The following is a 20,275-nucleotide window of genomic DNA, read 5'->3' on the forward strand; positions in this document are numbered from 1 at the left end:
GAAAACTGCTTTCCAGGTAGGCAGTTACATAATACAAGACGGGGAAAATGCTCGCTTATTCATTCACACTCCCTCTTCCTGAAGGTATCTGAGGTTTCTGTGAAACATATTCATTCATCCCACCCCTGGTCTGCATGTGGTAAGCATTACTTTGATGCATGTCTATCCCTGTTGAAACCTTAAATCCTGTTCCAACTGATACAGCTAAGCTCGTCCATAAATATGTCAAGGGCCTCAGTCTGACTCTGAATAGTTAAGTTATAAATAAAGAATAGTTTGGCCTTCCTGTGGGCTTTTCTTAGTTTATAAATACAATAAAGGGACAATCGTACTTTTAATAGAAGCACTAAAAATTCTCGTTAAGTGAGAATCTTTGTTTCTGTGATTTAAATATCTTAAATGCTACAGATTTATTAAGATTAAAATACAAATGAGGTTTACACTTCCTTCTCATCAATGTCTCTACTTTATATAATGTTACTTTTTTATATTACAAAAATAAGATGTAATTCTTTGCATAGATGAGCTACTGTAAAGTAGGCCTGGCATGTTGGGTGCTGACAGAATTGTTCATGGCACTGAGAATTTAAAAGTTTTCTTGAATGTTTTGTCATATTTTTAATCTTTTTTGGTAATTCTTTTATGTATTTTGCCTGATATGTCATAATTTTATCAGCATAATTGCCTTCGTCTGTTGCATATTGGCTCATAACTGTACCTAAAGCTGGAGGTTATAAAATAACACAGTGAGAAATAATTATATTCATGCAATAGTAAATGTACATATACATGACGTTTGGAGACACTTTCTCATTCAAGGGAATGGGAAAGTATGTCCAAAATTTTACTGGTGCTGTCAACTCTTTGTATTCAAAATAGAAAAAATGATTGTAAAAGTGTCGACATATTTATTACATGAAAAGACTTGAACTTGATTTAAAAAAAAAAGCAGTTTAGACTTTAAAGAAATGACAAATCAAATTGACCATTTCGTCACCAAAAATGTGACAACAGTAAAATTTATTAGATCAATGAACAAGTTTGATATTTGCTTTTTGTGAGAGAACATAACGTACATTCCACCGCTCAACATTGCCTTTTGTCCCACAAACACTCACGGCACACAGAGCACGTCCCACCCTCATACAGCAATTTGTGTCAGTTTCAAAAAATATGAGTTTGCTTGTTGCAGGCAGTAAGCTCGTTCAAACTGAGAATCAATGTATGATCGGAACCAATGACGGAAAGCAGGAGCTGAAGTTAAGATGCACATTCTTATTGTCAATACTAGTTCATTTAAAATGACCCTGAGCAATAATCTGTGTAAACATTTCTACATTCGCTCCAAACGGAAAAAAAAAATGAAGTAAAGAAAAACCTGCGTCACCTCTTCCAGATTACATATTCTCCACCCTCACTAAATATGTACAATGGAGTAAATTCCTTTTATAGGCATGCTGGTGTTCTTGTTTACATGTTGTATGTTGCTGTGCATATACAAGGGATAAACATGACGGCAGTTGTTCAATGAATCGTAAAAGATTCATTACATTACTTTACTTTTTAAGCTATTATGGAGTATGATAGAGACTGTAATAGAAATATATTTCATAAATATTTATATACTGTATTTAAGGAGTGCATTCATAGGCTCCAGCAGTAGATATGTGGGGGGGGGGCTGACAGCTCTGCATATAGTGAGGAACGTGCTAAGGAAAAGACAGAGCGCAGCAGAGATCATTCTGAGCTAGACTCTGGATCAGTCTGCACCATTCAGCCCTCTTCTGGGTGATGTAGGCTGGGGTGATGATTTGCACAGGGAGGCGCGGTGAACCCTCCACCCTGGCCTTCTCACACAAGGCCTCGGCGATACAGATAACATACATGCCACAGTCATAGCTGTTCTGTTGAGACGGGCAGGGCTCCTCCACAAACAGCGCTTTTCTCCCCGCGCCCAAGAAGGGCTCTAGCTTGCTAGCGATGCGCCGTGCGTGCAGTGAGTTGCTGCCGTTCTGAGAGTCATAGTGAGCAAAGTGGTTGGAGTTGTGATGGTAGATCAAAAGGCTCCAGTGGGATCCCCCGGCGGTCTGGTTGGAGTTGTCGTTGACGGCCAGGAAGACCCAGCGACGGGAGGCCAGGTCCAGCGGCTCTAGAAATAGGGCTAATTCGTCTTGGCAAGAAGCACACTTGATGAACTGGGTGACCTCCGGGCTGATGAAGATGATGGTCTCCCCAAGGATTCGGAAGCGCTCATTGACAAAGTACTCAAAGGCAAAACCAATGACTTGGTCATTGAGCCAGTAAGGCCCTTCCAGTAAGGACACATCAGAGCGCCGCAACAGGCTGTCCTGGTAGCTCAGCACTACAGGGTCCATCCTCCAGCACGGTCACAAAATGTCAGTCTGAAAAATACAGAAGATTTTAGTGCTGAGACAGTTAGTCCATCAATAGACAGTCGATTGACAGAAATGATCAACAACTATGATTTGGGACTATTCATTTCTTTCTTGAACTGTATTGTGATCTTTATTCTCCTGTAGAGCTGCAATGAGTAGTTGATTCATCGAATGTCAGACTATTTTGATTGTCGAATAATTGTTTTTGTCATTTTTTAAAGCAAATATGCCAAAAATGTGATGCTTTTAGCTACTCAGATGTGATGACTTTATGTACAAATAATTCAATGTGGTGCAGATGTCAACAGAAAAAGAAATAAACATCAACATTGAACAATAAACATAACAGTGTAAGAGAGGGACAGTAATATGCATGTCTGTGTAGTGGGGGTGTACTATGTGCTTGCATAAGGACATGACAAAAACTATGTGCTTGCAAAAAATCTGAATATGAATAGAAGTATAAAGGCTATGTGCATGCATATTGACATGATCAAAACTATGTGTGCAAAAAAGCGAATATGAACACAAGTATGAATACCAATATAGATATAAATATAAATTTGAGTTTAAATAAATTATGTAGGCCTATGTGTGTCAACTGGATATATATATATGTACAGTTAACGATTAAAAAAATAAAATCTATATACATCTACACAGTGTAGGACAAAGAGAGTGTTCACATTATGAGTTGAATTATTCAGTATGTAAAGTAGTTCAAACTAGCTCCACCACCAGCAGCTAAATGCTGCTTACATACTAATAATATATCAGTCAGAGGGACGAAATGAGCACTTTTACTTTAATACTTTAAGTAGATTTTGCTGCTAATACTTAGGTGCTTTTACTTAAGTCGGGGTGTTCATGCATGACCTTTTCTGGTAATGGAGTATTTTTACATTGCTGTAGTGGTACTTCTAACTTAAAGGAGTAAAGGATCTGAATACTTTTTCCACCAACTGTTAAATTTACGCAACTTTAGTTCGATCTGACTTTGTGTCTGGCTCTTGTAAGTTATGTTGCTATGTGCTAATTTTTTCGTGTCAACAGCCAGTTATTTTTCAAATCATCACAATGACGTTTTGTCGGTCTTAACGGACAAACTGCGGGGACCCGGTGTCCGGTAACGCCGCTGCGGAGTATCACATTACTGCATTGCGTTTACTTCACCGTTTTTTAAGCGTTAGCAAGAGTTAGCCTAACCGCCACTCTCATCATCACACGAAGCTGAACAACTCAACCGGACAGCCGTTTCATCCTGCAGAGCATTAACCGTGCTCCGCCAAGTGGAAACACATGCCGTTAATTCAACGTCCATACCTGAAAAACGACACATTCAAATAGAAAGAATCACGAAAACTGCAGTCTTGTCCCTCATTGCAGTGGCTAACGTAAACCGCTTCAAGAACACCGTACACATTGTGCGACAGTTGGGAGGAGCCGAGCCCTTCTGTGATTGGCTGCTTGCATCCGGGTGACTTCTAAGAACATTAACTGAAAGCTTGGCAGTTTGTTTCATTACGTACAAGCACTGAACGATCACCAGTATACGTTTATGGTGTAGAAAGAGAAACAACAACTACATATGTAGAAAACAACATTGCTCCCATGAGAATAAGCTCTTAAAAATAATAAAATAAACGCCCAGGCTTGGTTTACATATCACCTGAAAGCGTGCGGTGTACTGTGTGTACACGGCTGTCGTGCTATTTCGTGCTCACTTCCTGTTGTGTCGCTGAGTATTTTGTCTCCCCGCCCCAGGAGGAGCGTGAACGCGCCTGTGTGAGTGGCCGCACTGATTAGCAAGCCAGAGAGGAGTTTACAGCGACCGTCACCGAGCTGCGAAGGACTGCGTTTTTAATTACATCTGAACAGCTAACACGCTCGGATAAAAAAAAATGCGCAACTCTTCAGCACGGACTTGAATTTCGAGGAGTTGTTCGGAGGTGAGCGGCGGGAGAGAGAGAGAGAAGAAGAAGAAAACATTTATTCAGTGGGAATGCAGGGAATTAAATAGAGACTTAAGCATTTTGTGTGGCTACAAGTGCTGCAGCACATCCTGAGAAGAAGAGAAAGCTCCGGCTATAACTTGAGCTCCACTTATTATTTACTTCAGCCTTCACGTCTGGAGGTAAGAGTGTGTGCTGTTTAGTAGTTATATACACTCCAGTGTGGTGGGCTGCTCCTCACAGTGGGAACAGAGGTTTGGGGCTCAAAGCAGCAGCCAATGAGTCTCCAAATCACTTCTAGACTTTGGAAGAAAAACCTTTTAATCTCCACACATTTGAGAGATGGTTTGCAGTTGCCATGCCTTTAAGATGTGTATGTGCTCAGTGCTTTTGTTGAATGACTAAAGTGTGTGTGTGTGTGTGTGTGTGAGAGAGAGAGAGAGAGAGAGAGTGAGTGTGTGTGTGTGTGTGGTGTGAAAGCTTGTAAAAGTTCAGGCTGCTGCTCAGTGACATGTCATTTCACATTGCTACTTCAAAGTGCTTGCTTTTACATTCAAAGCCACTCAAATCATCCTTATGAAATGTGATACTGAAGAATGTGTGCTGCGTTTTTTTTTTTTTTTAAGTCAAAATGAAAATAAATCCCTGTTGGATTTGTCCCCAGGTACGCACACAAATCTGGCAATGTTGTGCTCGTGTCCATTAGGGAATAGGAAGAAGGGGTGTGCTGGTTTGAGTGTGTGGCTGCAGTGGGGTGGGGTAAAATGTTTCCATGTATTATTTAGTGGAGGTCAGACAGTACAGCTTATAATGCAGTGGAGGCAATACAGACTGCAAAGCAGCTGTAATTGTACAGGGAGACCTAATGGAGTGAAGAAGCTGCTGAATCATGGGTGTCACTGGACAGAGTCGACACTTCCCCACTGCAAACTTACAACACCAGAGATTATTCTGTTAAATGGCTCCCTTATGTACCTTTTAAGATATTTTGTATTTGGTCCACATTGTGTTTACGGTGATTTAATAGTTACAGTACCTTGTTGTACTTGCTGATTATCTTTCCCCACTGGTTTTATGCCTTTTAATGCAGAGTTGACAGTAGATAAATGGCAAGAAAATGAACAGAGAAGGAGATGGGGGAACCACTTGCAACAAAGATCCCCAGTTTGACTCAAACAAAGGACGTCATGGTCACTGCTCTAATGCTTGGGCCACCAGGGCGCTTCTGATTATCATTTTTAATCTCCCATTTAACATTTCATTTGTGTGACAATTATATAATACCCCTATTAGATTAACAAGTGGATTTCTGCGAGTAGCTGTGAGGTTCCCCGAGAGCTTGTCCCACCCTCAGATCTGCACAGGTGATGAGAGTAAAGTGGGCCTGTCCCGTAGGAATGTGAGGTCTGAGAAGACACAGCTGCTGTAGCATGAGAGGCGGCCCAGGCTGAGACTCCAGCAACTGGCCCCTGTCGACATCTGACACCCCACAGGCCCTCTGTCTGCTATTTCTAAAAGACTGGCCTCAGTTTCTATCACATCAGGCAGCGTCTTTATTGAGTGTTATCACTGACACCACCTGAAAGATCGAAGCTGTGCTTTGAAGGGCTTAAAGCTCAGTTTCGAGTGTTTGGAAGAGCGCGTTTGTGTGGCTGTTGGAGGTTCTTTGTGCTTATATGGATTTTGCAGGATTAGAATAACAAACTTCCTTTTTTAAGTGTACTTTGAATACCCGAGAGAACTTTTCAAAACCTCTCTAAGACTTGTCGCAATTTGAAGGCAAACATATTGCTCAATCACAAAAATGTAAAGTTTAATCAGTTTCACATCCACATAATCTGGGGTTCAGTCAGCGCTCCTATTGGGGGATGTGACGACCCTCAATGGAAAGACTCCTTGTCCTCTACCTGCCTCTCCTTCGTCCAGCCTTGAGTCAGGTTGTGACAGGGAACAATTAGCGACTTCAGGTTATGTCACCTTGTTCATTGTGTCCTGTCACCCTGGTTCAACCCGGGGTGTGGCCTTACTTTTGGCCAGTCTTGTTTCTCATTTCCTATTCCAGTTCATACAAATTCACATCGAAACTCTCAATCACTCAGAGCTGCACCAATAAATAGGATTTTGAACTTAGGGTTTGTAAGATTCCTTGGAAGAAAAATAACATTTCTGTGTTTAAAAATCAATGTCGACCTTTCAGCTTCAAGCTTTCAAGTCATTTTAGTGATATCTCTCCTTATATCCAGGAAAACTGTACATAAAAGATAATGGGAACTACTTTATTATGTTTCTCGAGTATGTGACCCCCTGAATTATTTCATTAGATGGCGATACTTTAGTTTACTTCACACAGTCCTGGACCTCTGAAGACACGTGCTCCCAGTCTGAGTGGGTCATATATACATGCTGCAGCCTATTTTAAATGCAGACCAACTGAGGCATCATGACTGCAGAAAGAGCAGCGTCACTCTGCAGCTCTAAAATCTCCTGTCATCAAATATATATCAGCAAGAATTCAGTCTGCTTTATTTATAGCCTAGCTTTGAAACATGTTTGTAGTTGGTGAATTTTACAAGTCTCAAAATTTGAATGAGGGAAATAAGAGAGTTATTGCTGCTGGTTTGTCTACAGCAGTATATCTGCTTTGCAAATGATCATAATACCAGAATATCATATCAACTTTAACTTACATTTTGATTTTTCTATGTGGTGTGATTTTCATAGCATAATATCGATATCAGGTGCCATTTCTACAGTTTTATTTACAAAACATATGATATTAAACACATGACTTAATAACAGAATAGGGGGAAATGGAGGGAATTATTTATTTTATGCATATAAAAAGCTGTTTTACATTTATGCATCATTCTCTCATCACGCTGACTCTAATGTCAACACTGATGATTGTGATGATTAAATTGGCCCACATACTGTATTTCACTGGTATTTCATAGCTACAGCTTCTGTAGAACTGCAGCTTTAACTGTTAGTTAAAACACAAATTCATAAAAGTGCAGCGGCTCCCCCAACATGCATGTTTTTTTCTCTTAATAATCAGGATAACAACCCTCTGTGCTGTGACCGCTGCTCTGCACATCCACAAATCTCCTATGAGCATTGCGACCACAGTCTCTAACATAATCTCAAAATGGGAACGACCCCGTCAGCAGCCCTGAGGTGTTACCTGCTGAACCGAATCGCAGAATCACAAGTCACGTGCCGCACGCTCACATGATGGCGATGTCCTGAAAAGTGTTGTGGCCGCATGATGGGATTGTATGGCGTAAGTGATTGGCATGCACATGAAGTCATTAAAGAGGAACCTGCTTGTGTTGCACTGAACAAAGCTCCCCTTTCTTTAGTAGGCCATTATATGAGGGAGGCTTTGGCCTCAAAGGCTCAGCTTCCCCGCGTTTTGCATTTCCCCTCATTAACTCACTGGTGCTAACAGTAGCTGGAGTGAGACGGAGAGAAGAAAGTGCATTGTGTTGCCCTTTGCAATTTTGTTTATGTGAAATGAGCTTAACTTGTTCTTTTTAATTAATCCCTAAAATGGAAAATGGAGTCAACAAACAATACTTATCTGGTTGGAAGCTCAGTTTATATCCACTTATATTAAATTCTGTCCTCCAAGGATTTGTTTTGGACAGGGGAAGTGAGTGTTTAATATTTTGTGTTTGTGTTGAGAAACCCTCGTGACAATTTAGTCCAAGTTTGAGTAATCACAGAAAGTTGAATATCTTGCAAAGAAGGTAGTTTGCTTAGTATTGAAATCCTTCAGTTTCCTTTATCGACTGTATGGTTTTTACTAATATGCTCTGAATTATTGCATGAATCAAAGATGACTGTTACATAAATGATGACGTTAGATGTGGATATGGAAGCTTACTTGATAATACATTTTTTTAGTATAAGGAAGTTGATGGTTAGCGGATAGACGTGCAAACCAGTAATCAGAGGAATGACTCAGATTTTTAAAAGTAGTAAAATGAGACTTTAGTCGCGGTACAGTGTTATTATCAGTAAAGAGCATGCATGATGACACCAACGGGTGCACTGAACAGGTGCTGCTAACTACCAGTGGCCACTTTACTGCAGATGAGCACTGGAAACTGAAATTGTGATTTGGTGAATTTTTGTGTGTGTTGTGACACAGCTGTGACAATAGCTACTGGTCCCCTGCAGCCTTATGGTACAGACAGGACAGGGCCCATGGTTAATCCCCAGGCATGTGCTCTTGTGTAATGGTACACAATACGGTCCATCTGCAGAGCAATGCTGCCATGCAGCTATGAAAGTACTTTACTCTGAGTCAAAACTATGTTTTTTTTTTTAATCAATCCTCCATATGGCAGTAATGGCCTTCATATATTCCATAACATCAGGAAAAGTAAAATGTTAATTTGGATAGTCAACCAGCTGGTGATGTGTTTTGTGTTTTTAACTCCCACTCAGTGCCAAATTAACAATCACTAAAACCTTACTGAATGGATGTGATGCTTTGCCTTTGTTTGGGATTAAAGATAGTCAGTAAGACAGGAAAAGAGAAAGTTTAGTTTGTTCTCAGCAGCAGAGTACCGCTCACGCTTATCTGTGTGAGGAATTCTGTCAGTTTACAGTAGTCTGTGCTCTGTCAGAATGAGACAAGAGGGGAGGAAAAGCGGAGATAGTTGTGGGTAACTGACAGCAAACAGGCAATGATAAGGTTGATTTTGAAACGCAGCCTGAGACATAGGCTACTCACTAATAGTTGGAATGCTACTCCTGTCTAATCTACTCTTTAGTTATCAGTGTAGTAAATGACCAGATGATATAGGCTACTTAAAGATTACTCCTAAGTCTAACCATTAACTCTGAAATGATGATAGAAGGAAGTATGATGGAGTAAATATATTCGACAGGAAAACTGCCACTGTAACTTTGTGTACTACAGCAAAATCTGTCAAACATCTACAGTATTTACTGGACAGTGCAACTGTTGTGAACTAATGTTGGGAAATGGCTTTTATGGTAGGCTATATCTAATCTGAATTTGCTAATGAGGTTCATGCACTTGTGGCCTTTTCCAAGGAGGTTTTGTTTCAGTCCCATTTGTCTCTTATTTAGCAGAATAGCTTAAAAACTTGTAAATAGATTTCAATGAAATTTGGTGGAAGATTAAGACTGGGGCCAAGAAACAGGTGTAGATCCTTGTATTTGGTAAAGAATTTTTTAACATTGTAAGACAGGGCCATTTTCATCATTCTCGCCATTCTCGCCATCAAACTGCTGCTGAAAAAAATCTTGGAATGAACTTTCCATGCTTTTTAACATGTGACTTGTATTCTGACGCAGATCTACTTTCAGATACGGATTAAACTTTTCTTAACATTTCTGTTATTAAGATAAGAAATAAAGAGGATTGTACAGGTGCGACAGAGGTATGATATCTCTTTGTTTTCTTGTATCAAATGATGATAGTTAAAACAACAAAATGCCAGTTCTTGAACTCAAGCTAGCGCTAGCATGAGACTCGCACGCAAACTACTCTGTTCCTGCATCCATGTATTGACTTCTCTCTGGTGACTGGAAGCACTGGGAGTTCTTTGATTGCAGGTGTCAGGAGCTTGCTAGCCCGTGATTAAGCTGTAGTGACGTCTTCCACCAGCTAATGCTTGGAACCTCAGTACAAAAGGAGTAGTAGGCCAGAATATGTTCATGTATTAATTGACAGCTGTGAGCTCCCACCCCTGACTTTGGCCTCCATTGATTGGTTAGAAGGGTGAGGCTCGCTTAAAAACTTGAGAAGGGAATATCTGCCCTGCTGCCAGGCTGTTCAATGAGCCTGAGTCACAGAAGTCTCTGACAACACAAATAAAGCCTTGCATAACCTTGAGATCATCAAACATCCACTCCTAAGATTTGTCCTGAAAGGATGTGTGCACCCTCCACTGAACTCTCTTGAGGCTCAATGTGCCACAATGTCCAGTTTAATGTATCTGTGCGTACACTTTGGCACCTACCTGCATTGATTCTGATTAGCCACTGATGCATTTCAGAGCAGGCGTGAACTGCAGTAACTTAGTAGTCTGGTTGAACGATTACGGTCAGACACATTGGAGACGATTAGAGGGTCTTTATTGTCTGCACAAAGTCAGAGTCCTCCACTCAGCTCAGAAGAGCCCACTTCACAGTGAAGCTGTCTCAGCTTGGCAAATATTTTTGCTCTTCATGTCATGCTGGCTGAGTTGCACCACAGAGCAGGTGAGCTATGAAAGTAGACTCAAATGCCAACTGTAATGAGATTTTCCCGAGTCCTAGTTTTGGAGGATGGAGAATTGAAACCAGTATGCGTTTAATAAGGGCTCAGAAGGAGGGTCGGACTGTACTGACCTTCTCAGCTGAGAGAATGCAGTATTGTTCTGAGAAAGTGGACTAAGTAGTTTTGTTCTTGATGCTAAGACTCTGTGGAGACGTGGTCACTTTGGGTGAGATAGGTGGGAATTGAGAACTGGTTCCAGTTGAGAACTGGTTTCAAATTTTCCGATCCATCATGTCTATGAGCTTATCAATTCCTTTTATCGATGCAGGCATGTTTTCCTGACAGTTGAATGTTGCAACACAATGTCAAACTCGTGTCTATGCTGCTGGAAACTTGCAACAAGGAGTCATGGTGGTTGAACTGAAACAGCAAATAAAACACACCCAGAATAACAGAGGTGACCCGGTGTTAACCCGGTACTGTGACCGGGCCAGGCTGCAGGGAGAGCTGCGCTGTTCTGTTGGTCTGCTGCTGGAGCTAACAGAGCTAACTAATGGACCGAGGACCGTTGGCTGTTACCAACCGGGCCTAACGGGCTCGCTGACAGGACGCTGGCTCACCACACTGCAGTGCAGTACAGTAATACTGAAGGAACTTGGAGATGATCTCCAAACAATCCCTTCTCTGAGTAAAATCACTTGTTTCAGCCTGCTGCAGCCCTTTTCTACTCTGTTTCTACAGTGTTCAGACTCATATGACAAAACAGTTGCGTTGAAGCAGAAAACCTGTATAGGCCTACCTTTTTCCCACACAGAAAATTGATCAGGAATCAGTAAGGGAATCGATAAAGAATTGGAGCGATAAGCAGAATGGCATTGATTGGTATAAATAAAATATTATCAATTCCCATCCTTATGTATAAATCTTCTAAACATAGATGTGTATGTTGACAGCTCACATCAGTTTACTATCATAGAAGACTAAATCATCTAGAAGACATTGAAGAAGCAAGAACCAGAGAATCTTTGTATTTCTTCAAAACGATTATTCAATTATCAAAATAGTTGCCTATAAGTTATCTGTCCATTGATTAATCAACTAATTGTTGCAGCTCTAGTTTTGACTACAGGACTCAGCGGTAGAGCTTTTGTCTACAAATTCTTGTCTCTCTTGGTCCTGGTTTTCTACTGTTATCACTATCTGCACGCACACATGAAACCCGGCTGAATAAAACAAGACCATGCATGTTGTCTGAGGTTGTCAGAGGCATTCTGGGAAATGAAGGAAGTCACAAACTGAAGGAGAAGTAGATGAAGCAAAGTGGATACAATAAAGGTCCCATGTTTCCTTGCAGAATATCTCCTACAACACATGAAGGTCACAGTGTAATGATACATAACAGTGAAAGTTTAGACTATTTGAGGCCAGAATTTTCCTTTAACCCAGAAAATCATGTTTATTTCTTGTTCGACCACAGTTCAGCAAACGTCGCTCCACATCATCTCACTACAAGCTTTGGGTGTGCAATAAAGCATGACGGCATAACTTTTTATACATAGCCTCTCTCCAGAGATTCTCGCCAACATCTTCTGTCATCTCATTGAAGCCTGCAACCAAACCTGCATTATCATCACACTGCAGCTCTTGCTGTCTCTCAGTCGACTGCGGCTCAGACTGCAGCACCGGGCTCAGATTTCAAAGCCTGCGGTCTGCTGAAGGCACAGAGACAGCCATCAGCCCCTATCCTTAGAAGAGACAGCGAGAGCCTCTGTAACACTGCCCTGTAATTACAGGTCATGTTTTTTCCTAATACGTTAAACAGATGTGCTTAAAATTATGCTTAACATTCAGACGTGATGACCTGTCATTACTATCAGCTGGTGAAGTGACTGTTTCTGTCGCTTAAATGATCCGGATTCAAGTTTCTCTTAAGTTTGATTTGTCAGTGTTACTTTAATGAACCTCAAAGGAATCAACACATTACTGGCAAAGCTTTTGATTGATAAGAAAGGTACAGTTTATTAAGACAAATTTCAGTTATAATGAATAAATCTAAAAATAAATAACATGTACAATTACATAAAAGTCGTCTGCTTGAAACCATCAGAAAACTGAATATATTAACATATATTAAAGTAACATATCAAGGAAACTTAGAAACAAAATTGTAGACAGTGAATTTGTAAAAAAATTAATATGTCTTTGTTTTTATTAACTTTTTCTTTCAGTGTGTTTGAAATATTTAGCTTCTTAAATGTCAATATTTTCTGGTTTATTTAATCTTCTATGATAGCAAACTGAATATCTTTGGGTTGCGGACTGTTGGGACAAAACAAGACATCTTAGGTTGCATTTAAGCGAGCGACATTTTTCACCATTTTCGGACAAACCGCACAAATATTCGATTAACCGAGAAAACAATCAACAGGTTAATCAATAATTCAAACAATGGTTAGTTGCAGCCGCTAGTATCTACTGTGTTGCATCATACAAAGACATCAGATAGTCTAATTACGTGCGGTCGGTTTGTAGTCGCTTTAAGTTAAGTATGACAACATACAAACATGCCCTTGAGTGTAGTTTTGCACTGCTATACTATATTATAACATTTTCCTTTGATCACTTATGTGTGACATGATTCATAGTGATATCTTTGGAATAGCTCAGCGTAGGTGTTGAATGCCCCGAAGGAAGAAAATCTTCCCTCTGTGTCATTATGCAACACTTCACAAAAGAATCCTTTGACAGCTAATTTGATCAAATTAATTCTAATTAATTGGCCATGAAGATGGCAACTCCATGTATTTACCCTAAGGTTGAAAAGGAACTCTTCTTTTTTTTTTTTTTTTAAATTTAATTTTAGTTATGTTTTGTGTCTATATCTGACCTGGTCGCAGGTGCAAAAAAAAGTGTTGATCTGTGGCTTCACATTAGTAGACGTCTGTGTTCATCACTGTGAGGTTGAAGGCATCTTGGCACGGTGCTGTGTGAGCAGCTACAGTCATTACTGCTCATCTCCACTCAGCTATGAAAGACGAGATGAGTCCTTTTGGCATTTGCAGCCTCTCTTATCGTAAGTGTGTATTCGTCTATGTAGACCGACTCGCAGTCCTGTGCATGTACTGTGCCCGTTTGTGTTTCGATGTTAGATTTTTTGCACACGCAGCCTCCCAGCCGGTCTTGTTTTTGTTAGAAATGTTGAATGTGTCCGGAGGAAACGTGCCGATGCCCTGGCTGCTCCTCAGTACTGTCTTTCCCCCAGGCAAGGGGCAGCTGAATGGGTCCGTTTGGCCCAACAGACTCCTATTCTGAGGGGGAAATGGAGTGTGCATAATCCAGGTCAATGATACCTCCTAGTCTTCCTCTTCTCCTCCCTCCTCTTCCTACAGTGGATTTGGACGAGTCTGGTCAATTATACAGTTTTTAGCACCTTGCTGGGAATATTTAACTTTTTAAGACGCCAGTTATGAGTCTTTCTTTGCTTTCATATTCATGCCAAGCAGCATATGTCAGCGTTGCTTCTCACATGCATGTGTCATGCAGTTGTTTCAGTTGGCATTTATGTGTGATCCTTTTTTTAGCAGCAGTTTATGGGTGTTAATAAAGTTGGCAAATTTGTACCACAGTCCAAATACGCTGAGATTTAAAAGCCTTTCTGCTGTGTTTTAGAATATAAAAGTCAAAATATAAATCACCGGACATAATTTTCCCAGAGCAACATTAAACTTAAACACTTTATGCTTTTAAAGCAGCTGTTGATGATGCGCCTGGCCCATTTTATTGTGGGATGGTGTACTTTTCCTACTCCACCAGCCAAATGTAGACTGTAGCAGCCTCATATTGATATTTCCAGAGCTAGAATGGAGTCTGAATGGAAAACATTTTCCACTCTCTAAAACAATAAAATGTAAATGTGAGGTTGGTCCAAAAGCAAGAGTCTTGTTTTAGACTCATAGTCATACACGACAAGGCAAACCAGCCTCTTCCAATATGAAGAACACAGGATGTTACAGAAAAACAAAATATCTCACTGATTACATTTAAAATAACATTGATGCATGGAGCAAGTAGTGACATCTTAGATTTGATCTTTGTCATTATTTTCACAGTAATTGTGTAGTTGTTTTATTATGCACCGACGCCATTCATTACAATGACTAACTGTTCCTTTGTATAAACCTATGCTAAACTGGCTGCTGATAACATTGGGACATTAAGCATTAGCTCACAGCTATTTAGTTTCATGGCTTTGACTAATGCTGAACCGCTCTTTTGTTTCACTCTGACATCACCGGCAGCACAGATCTGTGTCTACGTGCTTTCCTTGGATAAGATACATGAATACACAGGTTGGGGGGGATAAAAAAAAAAAAAAAAAAAAGGCCTGATCTCCAAGATATTTATACCAGAATGAGCAGGAGGCAGACAGAGTTACATTACATGTGCATAGTTTAGAGTAAAGGCTGGTTGAAGACAGCAGAGAGCTGAGTTACCGGAGACGTAACTGCTGGAGAGGCAACAGGTTTTGGAAGCAGGTGTTTCAGGATCAGCCGACACGGCCGTCTCATCCGCTTCGTCTGGACTCTAGAAACAGGATAAAAAATGTCGTCCGGCGTTAAGGCTCAGATTGCACCTCTCATGAAATCTCTGGCGGCCAGATAACCAGACTGTTTTCATGGGGTGTTTTATGTATTTTCTCAGTGCAGCCAAATACTAATTGCAGGAATTAGTTTTGCATGTTTCTAAGAAAAGACATTAGTGGTAAACACTGTGGAGTCCGCAGCCTAGTCACACCAGTCCCCACTGTGTGACCGTCTGTGAGCGCCTAAAATGTCACATGACTGGTTGTGTTGCATTGCGGGAAAACCTTCTTCTTAAACACTGGTTTTCTGCACTAGATGGAGTAAAACTGGCTTTGTTACTCCTCACTTGCACCCGTTGTTGTTGTTGTTGTTGTTGTTGTTGTTGTTTGTATGTGGTGCCGTAAGTTTATTGTTTTCCTTCAAGTTGGCTGGATGTGAAGTCTTGAATGCTGCTTTTTCTACCCGCATTTAAAAACTAACTAGAATGTTTAAAGATGAACAAGCGTTCGAGGCTCTACATTGTCCTGTTTTCTAGAAGGTCAAATACTGTCTATAAATGTATTAACAATGCTCTGATGGTGTTGTTATGTTGAAGCCCTATGAGCTATACTTCCTGTCTCACCCAACGCCGCTGTCATTGTCCTGGGAGTGGACACAGGAAGTGGAATTCTCCATGGCGACAACAGAGGAGTGGTGCTGTTTACAGCCACTCTTTCTAGCGCTCTTTTCATAGAAACCCCCCAGTCGCATATTTTGTTATTTGTCATTCTTCACAGCAGCCCACAATAGTCCAGCGTCCGGTTGTATGGAGTCATCATTACCAGCTACTACCGGCAAAGTAAATCTAAAACTCGACATGGCATCCGCTTGTCACAACAAACATCAGAGGTTTACTAGAAATGTGAAAGTACATTGCAACTTGTGTGTGTGTGTGTGTATGTGGAAAAGACCTTGTTCCCATTTCTTTCAGCCTTTTTGCCTTTTATGAGAATCCATTAAAATAAATCTAGCAGTCTTTACGAGATTTCGACTTAACCTTGCACTTTGCATTTGTTGGTTTTCGTCTGAACCTGAAGATACATTAAAACTTTGACTGAAACTGTTTGAATAAAGAACATTTGCTACTATGTTCTTTTCTGTGAATGTCAGAAAAATGTCTTAAAATACTGAGTCAGTGCAAAAAGCAGAAAAAAGATACACATTATAGGTACAGAAGTTGCAGAGGTTGTAGATATGAGAGCACACAGTAGCATGCAGTTGATGTTTTTTTAATAATGTTGTCCTTGGGACTCCTGCAGTACTCAATGTTAATTTCCTTCCTCTGCCTTCTCCCTTCACTCTCTCCAGCCTACTCCAGGCAATAACAATAATAGTCCCCCCATGGCAAAGTTAGGCTCTTAATTTAGCAAACACACATGGCACTTCCTCCAAAAACAGGTCCTCACGTTCTCGGGGAGGCGGTGTCATATTTTTCACGTCAGTCGTGTCACCTGTTGGTGTTCGGCCGGTGGAATGCGGAGGGAGTCGGTGTAGACATAGTGCTTCATTCAGACTGACCGGCCACAGTTATCCTCCGCTGTGTGCACAGACGAGCCTAAGAGGCCTTCAGTCATTTTTAATTATGGTGTGGACAGTGATTCCAGCATGGACTGGTTCCAGCCCGGCCCCCGGCCACATTGACTCAAGTGTCTTGATTACACACTTATAATGTAAGATACTGACGACACAAATGCCAAGATGTTGTAGTTTTTTTATTGATCGATTGATTTTGGTGACTCAAGCTGATAAAACATCTGTTCCCTCAGTAAATAAATTAATGAATAAATAAATGAATTTAAAGATAAGATAAGATAAGATAAATAATAAAAGATTTAAAGGATCATGCCAATGTTTTTACAGTTTGCAGGTCGTTAACTACATGCATGCTTTACATTTTTATTGACCATTTCCAAATGCACGCTATTATAAGTACAACGAGTAGTCTATGAATCGATTAGTCAGTTGATAAGTGATTAAATCATTCTTTTTTTTTTACTTAGCTGGTTTCAACTTCTCAAATGTGATGATTTCATGCTTTTCTTTGTCATACATGGTAGTCAACTGAATATTTTGGTGGTTTAGGCTGTTGGTCGGATGAAACAAGACGTCTGAGGGTTTAACCTTTGACTCTGAAAAGTTATAATTGCCATTTTGACAGTTTTCTGACATTTTATTGACAAAACGCTTAAGAGAGAAAGTAATCATCAGATTAATTGATAACAAAAAACATCATTAGTTGAAGCCCTACATGCTATACAGTTTTAGAAATCGGAATTAGTCCCACCTTTTAGAGGCAGCCATCCATTCATTTCTACAGTATTCAGTTTTAAAATCTATCAGCAGACTGTTGAAACTTCATAATCCGTCACTGAACATCAAGTCTGCACCCATTTTTGTCAGTTATTTTAACATTATGAGATAATGCTATGCAGATTTTTCAGATCAGTCTGCACTTGAACTACTTTACCATGCAACAGTAATGTAAAACTGAGAAAAGATTATGCAAATTTGATGCTCACTGTGACGGATTATACCACTCAAGCCAGTTTCAAGATTGTGCTAATAGTAGGGCTGCAAGTGATGATTTTTTTCTTGTTCAGTCGATTGATCATTTGATCTATAAATCCTCATAAAATTCACATCTGAATTTCATGTAGTGTGAGACGTCTTCAAATTGCTTTTTTTGTCTAACAGTCCACAACACAAAGGTATTCAGTTTACTATATTCTAAGGCAGCAAATCCTCATGTTATAGAAGCCGGGAGCTTCAAACATTTTTCTTGCAAAATGACCTGAATGATGAATTGGAAACCAGTGGCTTTTTGGAATTGTGGGAGAAATGCACACAACAAAATCCAGTAGAAACCACTGGTAATGTCCCTTTTTAACGTGCTGAAACCCAAATCCAGTAATAATCACATTCTCTATCATGTGTTTTGACATTTATCTTAATGAACAGTGGTACGTGTACTGTTTAAAAACGTAAATTGCTGGTCAATGAAATTTAGTCTGATATGAGATTACGAATCATCTAATTCTTCTGCTTTAAGGTGAATCAACGTTGTGATGAAATGGAAGGAAAGGTCAAGAAGCATCTGTTGTGTGATTCATGGACATAACTGTCAGTAAACTCTCAGATCAGAGGGCGCTATTTATAGCTGAAATGGTGGAATAAGCTGGTTATTTGGCATAATATTGAACTGATCTGAGGATGGAGGAGCCAGAAGAGTGAAAAGACAGGAGACGTAGTGATGTTTCATCATTCTGAAGCTGGACAAGGTCGTCAGTCTTCCTCTCTTTCATTTCTCTCTCTCTCTCTACTTCCCTTCTTCTGCTTTGACTCACTTTCCCGCAGCTTAGATTTCAGGAAACTTGACATCCTCTTGTCTTGTCTATGAGTCTCTCTCTCTGTCTGCCTCTGTCTCTCTATATTCCCTTCATTCTCTAAATTCAGTCTCTTTCTGTGAGTTTCAGACTCCTTTTCCCTCTGGGTTCATTCTCTTTTCTCACTCTTTCTGGCTCTCTGAATATTTCTGTCAGACGGAGACACACAGAGAAACAGACAGATAAAACTTGAGAGCTGTGTGAGTGAGTGCAGAATCTGCTTTAGTGGTAGTAAAGGTGGTGTTTCACTGCAGGCCCTCAAACTGTATTACTGTCAGCAGAGAAAAAGCAAGTTTCCCTTCTGGGCTTTCATTAATTCACCTCCACTCCCTGAAATTCACCTTGACCCAGTCCTCTGTAATGGTTCATCAGAGTGGTAGATGTAGGTCAACTAGATATTACAGCTTTATTGGTGCATTTATCAACAGATAATACTGCTCTAATTGTTTTAGACTTGTCTTGTTTACATGTAAGAAACATCCATGGCTATGAAATAGGGCAGCAACTAGAGATTATTTTCATTATCGATCAATCTGTTGACTATTTTCTCCATTAATCGATTAATTGTTTGGTCTATAGAACATCTGAACATGGTGAAAAATGTCAACCACTCTTTTCCGAAGCCCAAAATGATGAACTCCAATGTCTTCTTTTGTCCTGACCAGTCAAAAACCCCAAAGATATTCAGTTTACTATCATAAAAAACTAAATAAAACAGAAAATATTCTCATTTGGGAAGCTGGAATCAGAGAATTTGGGACTGATTATCAAAATAGTTTGCGATTAATTTCCTGTTGATCTACTTTCAAATTGATCAGACATGATCACAGGTTCCTAATTATGTTTGAGCATGCGAGCCCTTAAAATTAAGTAATGCGTACTGGTGACCTCTCATCACAGGTTCTGGCCGTAGTGCGGACACGAGTTGTGTGCGGTTCAACCAAAGAGGGATTTCTTCTCCTCAGATTGTTTAATTTGAAGGAATTTTAGAGGTCAGAAGAGGTGAAAGTATCCAGCACTGTACAAGGAAAAAGCTCAAACAGGAGAAAAGTTAGTAAAAAATAAACATGATACTTTTCTTTCTTTTCCCTTTTAATTATCTTCTGACTTCTCCTATTTATCTCTCCTACCTCCAGATGGGAACATCTGCACTAGATTCCAGTGTTGTTCTTGAATATCAGGAAAAACTTTCTTAATCTACTAGAAACTAGAATTCAAAATAAAGGCAGTGAATTTAAAAACCCATCTGAAAATGTGGAGCTGCTTTCAGACACTGCGAGCACTCAATAAGCTGCTCTGAGAAAATATTTCCTGTGTTAGCGAAATGTGCTGGTGCTGTCATTCCTAAAAAAAAAAAAAAAAAAAAAGTCCATGTTCTGGAGCAATGAGCTCAGTCTACACATCTGAGCTTGGAAGAAGCATTTGCATAAGTGCAATTTTGACAAAACCTCCAAAACCGAAAAACGTTAAAGACGCTGACTACAACATTGGCATCTCTGCACTCCTCGTTTTCCATTTGCCTAAATTAGTGCCAAACATGGTCATTCACCCTGGAGTTAAATACAGGGAGAGGTTACAGTAGGCTGCTGTGCCATATCCTCATGTTACAGTCAATTTACCACACAGTCTAGAAAAGAATTAACCTCTGTCAACCGTTCACTTTTGGGCAGACTTATTGGAA

At 40.1% G+C, this 20,275-nt stretch overlaps 2 protein-coding genes across 8 annotated transcripts in view; one reads left to right on the forward strand and one right to left on the reverse strand.

The window, feature by feature from the left end:
- Positions 1-981: 981 nt before the first annotated feature.
- senp8 (SUMO peptidase family member, NEDD8 specific) lies at positions 982-3,849 on the reverse strand. The gene is made up of 2 exons (XM_042430005.1): positions 3,720-3,849; positions 982-2,402 (listed from the first exon to the last, which is right to left on the reverse strand). The coding sequence occupies exon 2, from the start codon at positions 2,373-2,375 to the stop codon at positions 1,710-1,712; it is 666 nt and encodes a 221-aa protein (XP_042285939.1). The 5' UTR covers positions 2,376-2,402; positions 3,720-3,849; the 3' UTR covers positions 982-1,709.
- A 304-nt stretch (positions 3,850-4,153) lies between these two features.
- Positions 4,154-20,275, forward strand: part of myo9aa (myosin IXAa) — a 110,508-nt gene continuing 94,386 nt past the window's right edge. For all 7 annotated transcript variants that reach the window (XM_042429443.1, XM_042429887.1, XM_042429525.1 and 4 more), the window contains exon 1: positions 4,154-4,530. The gene's annotated coding sequence lies outside the window, so the exon portion shown is untranslated. The remainder of the gene's footprint in view (positions 4,531-20,275) is intronic.

Source organism: Thunnus maccoyii, chromosome 1 (genome assembly GCF_910596095.1).
Source record: "Thunnus maccoyii chromosome 1, fThuMac1.1, whole genome shotgun sequence".
Taxonomy (NCBI): Eukaryota; Metazoa; Chordata; class Actinopteri; order Scombriformes; family Scombridae; genus Thunnus; species Thunnus maccoyii.

Bases quoted from the DNA above. Each gene is read 5' to 3' on its own strand.
- senp8 (XM_042430005.1), bottom strand. From the start codon at position 2,375: ATGGACCCTGTAGTGCTGAGCTACCAGGACAGCCTGTTGCGGCGCTCT.